Source organism: Patiria miniata, unplaced genomic scaffold, assembly GCF_015706575.1.
Source record: "Patiria miniata isolate m_02_andy unplaced genomic scaffold, ASM1570657v1 HiC_scaffold_5, whole genome shotgun sequence".
NCBI lineage: Eukaryota > Metazoa > Echinodermata > Asteroidea > Valvatida > Asterinidae > Patiria > Patiria miniata.
The window spans coordinates 22014771-22029184 of record NW_024037072.1 but is presented as its reverse complement, the minus strand read 5'-3'; the positions used below and the strand labels follow the sequence as shown (position 1 = coordinate 22029184).

Sequence of the window (14414 nt, the reverse complement as noted above, 5' to 3'; positions counted from 1 at the left end):
CCTCCTTACCCCGGCCAAAAAAGGGGGAAACGAGACACAACAAAAATAACCTTTTGTAACGAATTTCTGTTAATTGTGTGAAGAGAGTATTGGGGAATTCCGTGGGGTATTCCCGCCCCGGAAGCACTATTTATGAATTAGGGGTTTCCCCGGGGATTCCCCAAGAGAGTGCGCCCTCTGTTTTCTTTGTACTAACAGAATGTGACATCGAAAATTAAACATCGGGATCGATGGCTACGCTTGAGAAAGGTAAATGAAAGTATAAATATTTGTTGGTTAAATATGGAAAATATGCTTTTCTTAAATCCACTGTAACGTGGTACTTGTAAAGTACCTGCTCACCCTTTTGTTCTTCAGTTTTGGTGTTATCGGTGGCTGTTTTGACCGGTACATCTTGTTCGTTTTGTTGCTACTGCATTTAATTCGTGAAAAAGCAGGCATAACATGAGGAAAGAATGTAGGGCTAGTATCCAGACGCCACTTCTTTGGTTTGTGTACAATGTCTGTGGAGAGTTGAGTGCATTTTCTAAGTAGGCTATTGGAACAAAATTGGGGGAAAAATGTTCCAACCTGACGCCACTTCTGCGACTGTGTACAAAGTCTATGGAGAGTCAAAACAAAATTCTAAGGAATAGGCCCTAGTATTTCCTAACAAAATTGGAAATATTTCTCAGTCCCAGATTCATGTCTTATCATCATTTTTGCAATGAATGACCTTCAAGTTCAAGGCTTCATTGAGATGATATATGAAGAAAAAAGTGACGTCAGATTGCAACATTTTTTGCCAAAATTGGAAATGTTTTTCAATTTCAGTCCCAGATTCAAAGAAATCAAATCAAAGTTCTTGTCATGAAGTACCTGTTCAAACTTCCCTGCCATGCCTGCGGAGGCTGCAGAGTAATTAGGAAATAGGAGAAGAACCGAGTACCGGTAGATGCAAAATTTTGATTGTTTTTAATGGCACCAGTATGCAACTTTTGTGCAAAAAAAAAATAGTTTCCATCTTCTTTTTCACTAGCTGAACAAATTGCAAAATGCAGATTTGGTTATCACGTCTCCCATAGACTTCAGTGCATTTATCTGCTTTGTTTAGCTCGAAACTGGTCGTCAAGTAGGTTGAGAAACTCCAGCTCCAATGCTCATCGGGAATTGGACATATAGAGCTGGAGGTCAATCTACACACATGAACGTTAAGAGGCCGTGAAATTTGATCTCAACACAGCCGCCAAAATGGGGTCCGCTCATAAATCCGACGCCTCATAGGTCCGACGCCTCATAAGTCTGACAAAATCGCATCCCCTAACCAAATAAAGGCCCATAAGTCCGACGTTTCATAGGTCCGATGCCTCATAAGTCCGACGCCTCATTAGGTCCGATGCCTCATACTCACTGTACATGTACATGTAGCTCCGATGCTTCATAAGTCCGAGAAATTAAACGCCTCGTTTTTCCGACGTCGGACTTATGAGGCGTCGGACCTATTAGACCCCCCCCCCCCCCCCAAAAAAACTGTTGGTCTCTGGTCAGACCGAAGTTCCGGAATTGATGCGGCGACGTGGGTTTTTTGGGGGTTTTTTTGGTGGCTTTTTTTTTTTTTCAAGCTTGAATTGTACAGACAAGGTGGGTACTATTTTGCTTTTTTGTGTCCTCATTATACATTGGTGTCCTCCATAATTTGCCTTGGTGCCCTTTATCATTTGCCTTGGTGCAATTTCCCCATTCCTTGGTGTTCCTTGGTACAAAAATTTGAGGAGGTGCGGCAATAGAGGGCGCTGTTGTACCTTCCGTGTTAATTTGAAGAAAAAAAAGGTTGACGCGCATAATTAAAATCGACGCGCACGCTGATCAGAGACCGAGTGGTTTTTTTTTTTTGGCCTTGGGCAGAATAAATAAATGTTGTGCCTCATAAGTCTGACGCCTCATACGTCCGAAATTTTGGACTTATGAGGCGTCGGACCTACATGTATGAGGCGTTGGACTTATGATACGGCCCCGCCAAAATCACCATTTTTTGCATATCAAACTCAGTTTTGTTCTGTTTTAAGTCGATCCTTTGTTTTATGAAATATTCACAAGATAGGGTAGTTTAAACATGTCATGTGCCAAACCTGTTTGTCCATGGACAGGTTCTTGACTGACTTGACTTCTTGTCTGCTTGACTGAGCTGTGAATCTTGATTTGAAGACAAAAAACACTACACTAGACTTGCACGTGGACAACAGTGATTTTGGTGACTTGTATTCAAATATTTAACACTATTCTTGCAACTTTGTAAAAGTTATTTTTACCACGTATGGTGGAAGAGCTATATTTTTCACTACATTATAATAAAAAAAAGTTCAAATAAGTTAAGTAGGTTAAAATTCCTGCCAAAAGTGGGTTTACTTCTTTTTGCACAACCCTGTGGAAAGGGTTATATGGCTCTTTTGGACACAAATTTGTATCAGCAAAAGAATCAAGCAAAATGGTAGCCATCTTGGATAATCCACCATCATTGGAAAAAAAAGCGCCCGCCTCCATTTTTTTTAAAGGCTCAGACCAAAAAAAAATGTTGGTACGTGTATAGGGTTGAGGCCTGTAGCTTCACTGTCACAAATTTAAATGTTGTTGGGAAAAATGTGATTTTGGGAATGTGATGAAACATTTTTGTAAAAATAAGTTTTATTTAAATCATGATTTCCCCATAGACTTTGTACACAACCACCAAAATAGATCAAAACAGATGTACCTCTAGTTCCAAAACCCAATATACTTAAAAAAGGAACGATTTTAAAAATGCTTTAATTTTTTTCCGAATAGTTGCATTATTTTCTTGCGCATGCTCATGAATTCAAAAGATGTAGGGGCCTATTATTTTCTTTTGTGTAAGAAAGTATAGGCCTATTGTAAATGTAACAAAATGAACCCGTGTAAATCTACATATTAATTTGCAGTTGTACTTACCTAAGTAAGTAAGTAAGTAAGAAATTATATTGTAAATGTAACGAAATGAACCTGTGTAAATCTACATATTTATTTGCAGTTGTTTTTACCTGCGTAAATCCACATATATTTATTTGCAGTTGTTTTTTTCCCTACAGAAAACCCTCTGTTTATGTCATGGCACAACAGTGCCTGGATTCCACACCTGAGTCGGGCCAACATCATGGACTACTTTGCAGACAGGAGTAATCCCTTCTATGATCGAACCTGCAACAATGAGATCATCAAGATGCAGAGGGTCAACCCTGAGCAACTCAAGTAAGTCATTATTTAGGGAGTTCCCCCCCAAGCCTCATTGTACAATTGCCACAAAGAGTGTAGCATCCTGACATAACTGTAAACTGTTTCACAAATTGAATTCAGTGTTATACAGGGTGAGTAAAAAAAAAGCGGAACCCAAACCCCAAATAGTATATTTCATATTTTAAAAAAAATGTAGCACCAAAAACAATAATGACTGGAAAGCCAATTTCATAGGCTACTTTTAGATGAAAAAATTACTGAAATTGGTCAATCTGTTCAAAGAATATCACCATTTAAACACATTGACCCTAAAACCTGTCTCGTCCAAAAATGCGATTTCAACAATCGTCGTCACAATTGTCTTCAAACATCACCAGCGATGAAATCTTAGTTTAAACGTTAACACTATGCAACAAAGTCCTTTTGAAGGCCCGTCTTTTAAAAAAGTAGATTTTATAAATCATATTGTTTGCCTAACCATGGTTGTTAATCAAAATATTGTGTACTACAGTTGGTGACAGTTGTTGAAACAAGTATTCTGTGTCATTTTCTTTGTTGTTCCAAACAGTCAAAACACACAATAAATTGCTTTTTTGGACGAGACAGGTTTTAGGGTCATTGTGTTTAAATGGTGATATTCTTTGAACGGATTGAGCAATTTCAGTAATTTTTTCATCTAAAAGTAGCTTTTGAAATTGGCTTTCCAGTCGTTATTATTTTTGGTGCTACATATTTTGTTAAATATAAAAAAAAATATTGTTTGGGGTTTGGGTTCTGCTTTTTTTTTTACTCACCCTGTACCTCTGTCTTGAATACTGTATTTTCATTGGCCTAGAATGCTTACGTGTCAAGTTTTTAAAAAGTCATGGCACAGTCCCCGTGGGATATCACGTACGTGAGGCAGGAGTGTGCTATGACTTTGTACGTACGGTACGTATACGGTGTGAAACGCTTGTATCGTTGGTACCCACGCTATTTTCACCATGTTTTCACGCATGAGTGGGAGCAGTGAACTAGCAGACGATCAGCTGTTTCGAGCACGTGACATGCATGTGAGTTGCTGAATGATTGTTGTGTTTTTACCGCTATTTGTTTTCGTTATTTTTACATCAAAATCCAAAGAATCCAAGAGGTACAACAAAACAATTGTTGAGTGCTGTGATGTGGGATATGACATGCTATGCGCCCCTCGGGCGTTCAAAACGTCATATCGCACATCACAGCAGTCAACAATTGTTAATTATTGCATGACGGAACATATATGTTCCTTCAATGAAATGCTTTCTAAAAACATGGCAGTATCCTTGAAACGGTCTCTGCTGGTTGTGTGCACAGACCCTAATCAGAAATGTAAATTTACTTAGGCTTTTCCAGCAAATTTCAAAATTTTCTCAGCGGCAAATTCACATACATGTATTTAAAATAGTGGGGTGAGGATACAGAATTCTGAATTCTACCGTGGGGCGCTGTGGTCTAATGGTTACGGTGTTCGTCTCGTGTGCCGTGGTACGCGGGTTCGAATCCTGACTGTGGGAACATGGTGCTTGTGCTCTTGAGCAAGGTACTTTACCATTATTGCTTCGTCCTTCGGATGGGACGTTAAGCCGTAGGTCCCGTGTGTTGTGTAATGCACGTTAAAGAACCCAGTAACACAACACTTGTCGCTAAGAGGAGGGGTTTGCCCCGGTGTTTCTGGCAGTGGCAGCAATTATGCGCCTCAGCACCTAGCAAAAAGGTGCTACATAATGGGTCTCATATGTTCATATATGTTCATATACTTCATTTACCTGGCTTTGGTTGCATTCTCCTCCAGCGCTTTGTATCCTCTGGCAAAAAGCGCTATATAAATACAGTTATTATTAGTATTATTAATTAACGTCAAGCAAACTAGTTCTTTGGGAACCGCAACTTGGGTGTATATCAAGGACGAGGGCAAAACTAACTGATGTTGATACCCGCAGATGAGACACTTCCTTCCTTCCATCCTTCCTTCCTTCAAAGTGCAGCCTCATATGTATGAGGATAATAGCACTGCCAGTAACACCACGGCGAACCCCTTCTCTTAGCGATAAGTGTTACTGGGTTCTTAAGACACTGGCCTTCTGAACACCACTGAACTAGGAACAATGCAAAAAGGGCAGTGGATGCAGTATATGTCCGACAAAACTCGTGGAGTCGCTTCCCCGACCACTGCTAATTAATTCCCCTTGCGCTCATGCTGTGAAGAGATTTAGCTTTTTTGTTGAAGATGAGACACGAATAAATCTTGCACTGGACATTTCCATGATCAAATTGACTTCCATAAAATTTTTATCTTTACCTCTAAATCTTATTAAACAATGGAGAATCATTTTGTTATTGGACCATCCTTAAAGTGTCCTTTTTTGAGGGGGGGTCTGTTGGGTTTTGGATTTTTTCCCTCTCTTTTTTTATGCCCCGCGGCGAAGCCGAAGGGGCATACTGTTTCCGCCTTGTCCTTCCGTGGGTGGGTGGGTGGGTGGGTGGGTGGGTGGGTGTGTGGGTGTGTGTGTGGGTGGGTGGGTGAGTTTGTCTTACATACGCAGTGTGGACTTCCGAACAAAAGACGTCCACATAATGTAGGTAGCACCGACGTTGTGTGGACTTACCCCACGTCCACACAGTGTTTCCCCATTTCTGGAAAACAGGTTTAGAGGCATTTTTGGGTTAGGTTTATCTGTAGCAGAATGAAGAGAAACACTAAAGGGAATCATAGAAAAAAAATTGGGTTGAAAGAGTTTTCACAGTTTGAGAAAAATGAGTTTTTTCACTGGTTTTTCTTAACTACACGAAAGCAATGGAAAGTCCACACTAGTCATGTGAAACAAGTATGGGTGTGTGTGTGGGTGTGTGTGTCCGGATAAATCTTGTCAGCGCGATAACTTGAGAAATACTTAACATATGAACTTCAAATTTGGTTTGTGGATTGTTCTTGGTAATCCTAAGAAGCCTATTGCATTTCGGGCCAAAAGGTCAAGGGTCAAGTTCACAGTGGCTAAAACAATAGAAATCTTGTCAGCGCGATAACTTGAGAAATACTTTACATGTGAACTTCAAATTTGGTTTGTGGATTGTTCTTGGCAATCCTAAGAAGCCTATTGCATTTGGGGCCAAAAGGTCAAGGGTCAAGTTCACAGTGGCTAAAACAATAGAAATCTTGTCAGCGCGATAACTTGAGAAATACTTTACATGTGAACTTCAAATTTGGTTTGTGGATTGTTCTTGGCAATCCTAAGAAGCCTATTGCATTTGGGGTCAAGGGTCAAGTTCACAGTGGCTAAAACAATAGAAATCTTGTCAGCGCGATAACTTGAGAAATACTTAACATGTGAACTTCAAATTTGGTTTGTGGATTGTTCTTGGCAATCCTAAGAAGCCTATTGCATTTGGGGCCAAAAGGTCAAGGGTCAAGTTCACAGTGGCTAAAACAATAGAAATCTTGTCAGCGCGATAACTTGAGAAATACTTAACATGTGAACTTCAAATTTGGTTTGTGGATTGTTCTTGGTAATCCTAAGAAGCCTATTGCATTTGGGGCCAAAAGGTCAAGGGTCAAGTTCACAGTGGCTAAAACAATAGAAATCTTGTATTTATTTTGAGATCATAGGGATTAGGGATTAATTCATATAAAACCTACAGAAGACACTAATGCTGTCAATGAACGTTCCATGTGACCAAGGTACATGTAAGTTGATGTTAGAGTGGTGTTATGTCATGGAAACAGTCACGGTTGCGGGGCATTTGTGTTTGTAAACACACCTGACTTGTTTTTGTCTTGTTTGCCCCTCCCCCCTCCCCCTGCTGTCATTTTTTGTACAGTTTACCCATTCTGTACAAATTATGAGCCTGAAAAACAATTTCCAATTAGTGGATTCATAAGCAAAGTAGACCAAATTTGAATATTGGCCTCAAACACAGAGTGCAAATCTTAATGACTCTAAAGTTCTTGACTGAAGACGTCGTATAAATTTATGATACATGTGGTTTACATGTAACATCAAACCATATAGATTTCTTCAGGATGTGCTTAAAATGGCAATAAAGTGGCAACACGACCCAACAAGGCCATTATTCATCGGGCCTTTGATTTAAAACTAAACTGCATGAGTCATAGAAGTACAAATAAAACTTGTGGGAAAAAAAAATTGCAAGAAATTGGGAACATACAGGCCTACATGTAAATGATTGCTTATAATTGCTTTGAACAGGAAAAATCTCGCAGAGGCACATGATTATTACTATATTACTAAACTTCAGGAAAAAATGAGTGTCATAAATGTTTTCCCCTGGTGTAAGTGTCCGGTAAAGTCCCCACGACTATTTCAAAGAATAGAACCTTTTGTTATTTTGTGGAGGAAACTAGACTGCTTTGAAAAGAACCCGGAAATGGGTACATTCAGGATTTCCAAGCCCTAAAAGAGGAAGACAGCACCCCCTAAATTTCCCCCTCTATACATGCTATAAACAGCAACAAGAACAAGAACAACAACAATCTCTATGTTTAGCTTGGCCTTCAGCCTTTGCCCTCTAGTTATGGGATGATTATAGAATCAGATAAATGAAAAGGGAGGCACACTGATATATAATGGGAAGGGGGGTGGGATAGGTACTTTCCCTCTTGATAAAGATACACTGTAAATCAGGTCGTGAATAGAATCCATTCAATAAAGGGAGAAGTGCGTACATGTACATGTACATGTAGTGCGTTGAAATTGCACTGCTTGTTGACTACATTGCATTGCACAGCATGTAAAAAACTGTAAAAGACATGTAAAAAGACTAAAGATGCTAGTTACTGATTTCCCCCCAGCAAACTTTGTTCGTTCCATTCTCAATGTGTATCTAATTACAACACTTCAACTTTGGTTTAGTAAGCTGAAATCTAGTAAGGCTAACAAAAAAAAGTCTTCGGTTTCTAGTTTGCCCAAAAATTGGTGCGGCGACGCGGCTTTTTTTTTTTTTTTCCTGATTTGTTTTGCCTCAAATGTCGGCTGATGACTGCAAATGGTGCCCGACTAAACTTAGTGCAATTATATGGGAGTCTAGAGAGGCCACATAAAGCTTATTCTCGATCATAACCCTATCCACAAACACATTAAAATTGTGCAGCAGCAGGATTCCAGTCAAACCAGTGAGTTTGGCGGTTTTGAGACATCATCTTTCATTGAAAAAAAAACTTTGGCTACGGCGACGCGCGCGCATACCAGAAACTGGAGACTTTTTTTTTTGGCCTAAGCTGCAAATCATGCTGAACTTTTATGGCTGCAATTTGGAGGTGACACATGCATTGGAACATTAAACTGTTAAAGGAAATGTTCTGAGTTCAAATGTGAATATTTACACTGTCATACATGTAGATTACAGTTTTTGAGAATTTTAATAGGTAGAGAATTTCAATAGGAAGGTTTCTAACAAAAATGCTTTGGGATTTAATAAACATGTACATGTACTTATTTTTTTTTTTGAACTTGATACTGTTTTCATACTGCAAATAAAAGACAAGAGAACAAATTCCCTCACCGGATTGGACGGCATTAAAGTAAAAGTGGTCACACAACAGCAAATTCATATGATATTGTACAAAATGAAAGTGCCCAAACAGTATGCATTGATCCATGAACATGAACGTAGTTACATGTAACTATCCTTTATTATGGACATTGTGAAATTTCTGAAAAGCTAGATAAGGCACAACTCTTCCCTTGAAAATCTGCATTGAGTTCAATCTTTTAATTTCAACAAAATGTTTGTATTCAGCCATGTTCGGCAAGTTTAACTCTTACATGTAACAACCCATTTAAAGTAAAGAAAAAAGGAGTTGCTAAAACAACAGGGCTATTCAATTGCATGCCATGTACGCTTTGCAATATGATAATAGTTCATTATTTATTTTTTTCATTTAAATTTTTTTTTTTTATTAATTTACACAAAAATTGTTTAGAAAGGGCTAACAAAGATGCCGCATGCACATGTACCCTTCTTACAATCTAAAAGCATGCATGTGCATCAAAAAATGTAAGAACCCTCCGCCAAAAAAAAAAATCATAACAATAATAACATGGAAATACATGTATGTATGTACAAATGCATGTCAACTTTTCCCATGATGTACTGATGAGGCAAAGCACAATGTTAGCTTCTCTGCAAGTTCGTAACCGTTATCATTATGTTTTCATTTGGCTATGTACATGTATTTTGTTTCTAACTCAGGACAATGACGGGGCTGGAATATGAGCTGCTTCATGTCCAGGAACCGATCCTCTACGTGATCAGGAAGCAACACCGGCATTCAGTGGAGCACACCACACCCCTTGCCAACTACTACATCATTGCAGGCGTTGTCTACCAGGCTCCTGACCTCTGCTCAGTGCTCAACTCCAGAATGGTGAGGGGCAGGGCTGGAGTGACATAGGGAGGGGAACTTTGTTTTGTTTAAGCAGCCCATTACTAAAAAAAGGAGCGGGGGGGGGGGGGGGGAAGGAATGTAATTAAAAACCAAAAAATGGCTCCAATCAAGCTAGTATTGTAATGTGTATTTGATCTATACAATTTACCTACATGAACATTTCATATACATGTATATGTTAAAGTTTCAATCAGGCCTGAGCCTCTTGCGTCAATTGACCTATAGCCCCAAATGCCACTGGTGTGGGGTTGGAGATAGGACTAGTGGTGGGGATTTTCGGTAGTGGTCCTCTTAGGGACATGGATGGAAGTACATGTAGTATATATCAGAATAAGAGAACAGAAGTGCAATGCTGTGGGAAAAATTCAGAAACCGTATAATTTGTGGCTAAATTGCAAAATATTTACACAATTTCCACTTGGTCAAAATATCCAAAAAGAAGGAGTTCATACAGTGTAGCTATAGGGAGGTGGTAGTAGGATAGTGTACAGGTGTAGTGGATTCAGGGGGAGGGGGGAGGGTTGGATAAATGCTGTATCCTTTCAATAAAAGAGAATGAAAGATGTCCCTGTAATAGTTATTCTTAGTGCTTTTGTGGCCACCTGTGCTTCCATAGCCACCTGTGTTTCCATAAATGTTACTGAACCAAATGTTTTGCTGAAGCAAGTGACTTCATTCAATAGGTGTACTGTAGGCTGATTTGGTACCATCTGAATAATATACACTTTGAGCCCCAAAGACATGAAAACATACGTTAAAAGTGGACTTATCACGTTTTTAATGCATGAAAAATAAGCCTATTGTTAAGTTTTCATGTTTTTTGTTCCAACAAAAGGTTTTCACATCTTCGGGCCTCACAGTGATCTGAGTGACGTTTGCTCTGGTGGCAACTGCTATCGGCTGTCAAACCAATGATCTTTTGTCTTCCTTTCACACCAATGTTTCTGCTATTTAGCTGACTGGCTTGCATCACATCGAGTCGGCATTTGAAGAGGCGCAGTCCTTCTCCCGTTACAGCCCCAGCAAGGGTTACTGGTGGGAGTTTAAAGATAAAGAACAAGAACAAGCAGGTACTTACAAGCACCAGTCCGCCCTGTTAAGATTCATTTCAATTAACATCTAAGCCAAGGCCCTCAGTGCAAAACCATTGTTGGACACTGAGGATCATCTGTTTAAAGACAGCACTACACAGGCCTATTGGAAACACCATTTGTTGCCCAATAGATGTGCCTACTAGAAAATGAAATAACAATGAGAACTCTTTTCTGAATCATTACAATGAGGACCACAGTGAAAGAGGTTTTTTTTTTAAAGATTTTATTATTTTAGTAACTTTTCTACTCCAATAACTTTTCTACTCCAATGCTCCAAGCCTATAATTTTGGCCCAAAACCAGTTTTTTTTTACAACCAAATTCATTTAACCATATTCTATCTCACTGACATACCACTCAAATAAAAGGCCTTGTTGTCCCCTTTCGTTTGATGCCACATTTGAGGTCGGGATGCTTGTAGTTCTGGAGATTTCACAAATTTTCCACTTTTCAGCCACATCCACTTTAGCGTAGAATTTACCGAAATGGAATAAAAAGGGAAGTCACCATTTTTATCTCCAATTTTTTGTTATCGTGTTTGTGCAGAGGAGAAGCTGAAGAATAAGAAGAAGAAAGAAGAGGCAGCCAGCTCAATGTTCCAGAGGCAACGAGTTGATGTTCTCCTCCTAGAACTGGCCAGAAAATTCCCTCCAAAAGTTATCCAGGTTGGTAGCTAACTTGCTTCAAACTACATAAGAGTGAACAAGGAAATATACAGGGGTGGGATCTGAACCTTCTACCTGTGAAACACCGATCAAGGAGATTACTGACTCTGAGTTTGGTATCATTTCTGAATCATTTATTAGATCATGGTTAAAGGGAATATACATCATTTGCTTTTGCTGTAATTTTCAGAAATGGATGGAATTGGGGGGTTGGAAATATATAGCAAATATAGTTACACTGACTTTTTTGAGGTTTTGGGTTTGAAAATGCTATAAAAACCAAGAAAAACAATCGTTTTCCTGTAGTCTGGTTCCCTGACTCCATATAAGAAGAAACAGAGCAGTTTACATACATTGGGGAATTGTAAGGTCAGGGAACCAGTCTAGCTGGCTTGTACCCTTTCATAGGTGTGTAATCGATTGCAAACAAGTGCGATGGTCAATTGGGGCCAGTATGTGAAAAAAAGCCAGTTTTTTCCAACACTGGTCGGCCGACCAGCGTTGGAAATTGATACAAAAATGCCACTTTTCTTGAAAATGACAGTATACCAGGTGCCACGATTTTACAGGATGCTTTACACTGTCATTCACTAACAGTCCAGCAAGGTATTTCAAAATGATTTGGTAGTTTTATTTTTTGATGTTTGCAAATGTTGTATTTTCCCTTTAAGTGGCCGCGTCACCGACATTACATTTTCTTCCATGGTGCTGGAATTGCCCACGTATAGATCATATGCGTTTAACAGTAATAATGCAAAACATTACTGTCATTGACGGACACAGAGCGCTGTTTGCTTCATACACCCATGCCCATGTGAGTTCCTCTCACTTTAGGTTTGTGCACACTCAGTAGGAGGTGCATCTTCTGGGTCAATCAAATCAGGGATCCTACATGTATACACAAGGATAAACGACTTCCCAAATTGCTGGTTAGAGGCGTGATATGGCACTCCCGCGTCGTGCGTGCGTGACTCGGCGTGCGACTGCAGTCTTTCAGTGGTCAAGTTTCTGTCAGGACGCCCTCTGTCGGTGATCATGGCGTGTGCGCGTATTGTTCTACATGTTCTATGCGTTGCTCTATGTGCGGACGCGACATATCACGCATGTAGACAAACCGTTTCGTACAGTTTGTACACAAGCTCAGATGAGTTGCTTATCCTTGTGTAGAGGTCCGTGTTCAAATGCAGCACTCATGCACAGCATATGCAATGTGTCCTTCCTTAAGTAGGTCAGCCATTGTCATCAGTGGGTGTATTGCAGGATAATAGTTCAGTTACATCCTGCAGAAGGATTGCAACTGTTATGTGCCATGTGTTAAATGGCAAATTCTCTTCTCGTCTTCCGAATACCACAGGCCAAACCTGGCGAGAAACCCATCCCGGTAGTCTCAGAGCATCAGAACGGCACCGTTTCCATCAAGGAGGAGGTAAAAGAAGAACCAGGACAACAGCAGCAGCAGCAGCAGCAAGCCAACAGCAACTCAGTGACAGGAGCAGGGACCATCGGCGCCCCAAATGCAGGCGCCTTCTTCTCAGGGGGTATGAAACCCCCGATGGTGAAAAAGAGGAAACTGGTGAAATGATGCCGATTTGGGACTGAAATGTTGTTTTGATTTTCGCGTGGACCATGTGTGGAAAGTTTGCGCAGCATGCTGATGAAGAGTAGCAGGGTTCCATGAACGATGTTGCATCCATGTATTGGCTGCGCTCTTTTAGCGTATCCGGTGCATTGGTGACTTTGTCACACGTACGCGCGTAGCACTGATTACTAGCGCCCATTGGATAGACACTCAAGTTGCGTTCACTTCCGGTTTCGGTGGTTTCAATGCTACTCAGTGTGCAGTGGGCGTGGTGTAAACTGGAGTAACTTCACACTAGCAAACAGGATTGTGTTTCTATCAACACAATAGTGAGAGTGGATACCAGTGAGGGTAAACGGTAGCCTGCAGTCGAGTACTCAAGCGACCCCATTTGGCGGTGTACTTATGGTAGCTTGCTTGCCACCTGTTTCATCAAGGGAAAAGTATCATTTGTCGATGGGCAAGGTGATACTTGTACATGCAAAGGGCCAGTGTAAATGTAGATCGTTTTGTGTTAGTGAACCTGCATTTGAAGTGGAATTGGAGAAGCTTCCCTGTAGAAATGACATGCTGGAAGTGATTTGAGAGCCAAAAGGTCCTGTGCTCATCGATGTACAATTATAATTGCTCTCTTGACTGTTCCTGATGAGGGTTGTCTCCATGCAGTACAATTTCTTATTTACCGATATGTATTAGAATGTTCTCTTAAAAAAATTAAAGGGCCATGCAATGTAGTTTTTTTAATGCAATCCTTGAAAGTGCACCTTTGTGTCCCATTTAACCATATTTTCAATTTTCAATTTTCGTTTTGCCATTTTGAAGGGTTTGTTGGTTTTTATGCCAATGCAAATTTACATATTCATGAACAAAATTGTGATGTCATTTCAGGCAGAAACTTTCAGTGTTACAGCTTTTTCAGAACCAGAAGTTGCCAGAATTGTGGATATTTTGCTGTTGTAAATTTTCTTTTGTTTGCTGATTCATTGTTGTGTCAGTACATGGCAGTAATCCAGTGAGCAAAATTTCCGCAAACACGTTTTCAATGAGCCAATTTGTGGGTTCACAATATGAACTGAAAACCCCTAAACCGAACAGTGTCTTCCTGAAATGACATCCCAGCAACAGCACCCACAGTTTCCAGAAAAGCATGGAATTTTTAAAAAATGCTTAAAGAAGTGCACTTTTCAATAAAATTAATTACCCCAAAAAAGGGATGTCAACTAGTTATCATACATAGAGGAATGGAAAGTTGCACAAAATGTGTTCCTAAGAAAAAAAAATCATCTCATGAACCCTTTAAAGAAACGGGCCAAAACACTCTCAAACTAGAAACAACTAGAAAGCACACTGAGAGCGCAAACCTCCGCCAAGTCTTAACAATTCCCCGCCATATTGTCAGTACACCCAAAAGAAATACTCGCATAAATG

General features: G+C 39.9%; 1 protein-coding gene across 1 annotated transcript; it reads left to right on the top strand.

Moving 5' to 3' along the window:
* Positions 1-144: 144 nt before the first annotated feature.
* On the top strand, positions 145-13053 carry LOC119741527 (mediator of RNA polymerase II transcription subunit 6-like). The gene is made up of 6 exons (XM_038217319.1): positions 145-249; positions 3081-3240; positions 9454-9628; positions 10605-10719; positions 11289-11407; positions 12762-13053. The coding sequence occupies exons 1-6, from the start codon at positions 231-233 to the stop codon at positions 12987-12989; spliced, it is 816 nt and encodes a 271-aa protein (XP_038073247.1). The 5' UTR covers positions 145-230; the 3' UTR covers positions 12990-13053.
* Positions 13054-14414: the final 1361 nt, after the last annotated feature.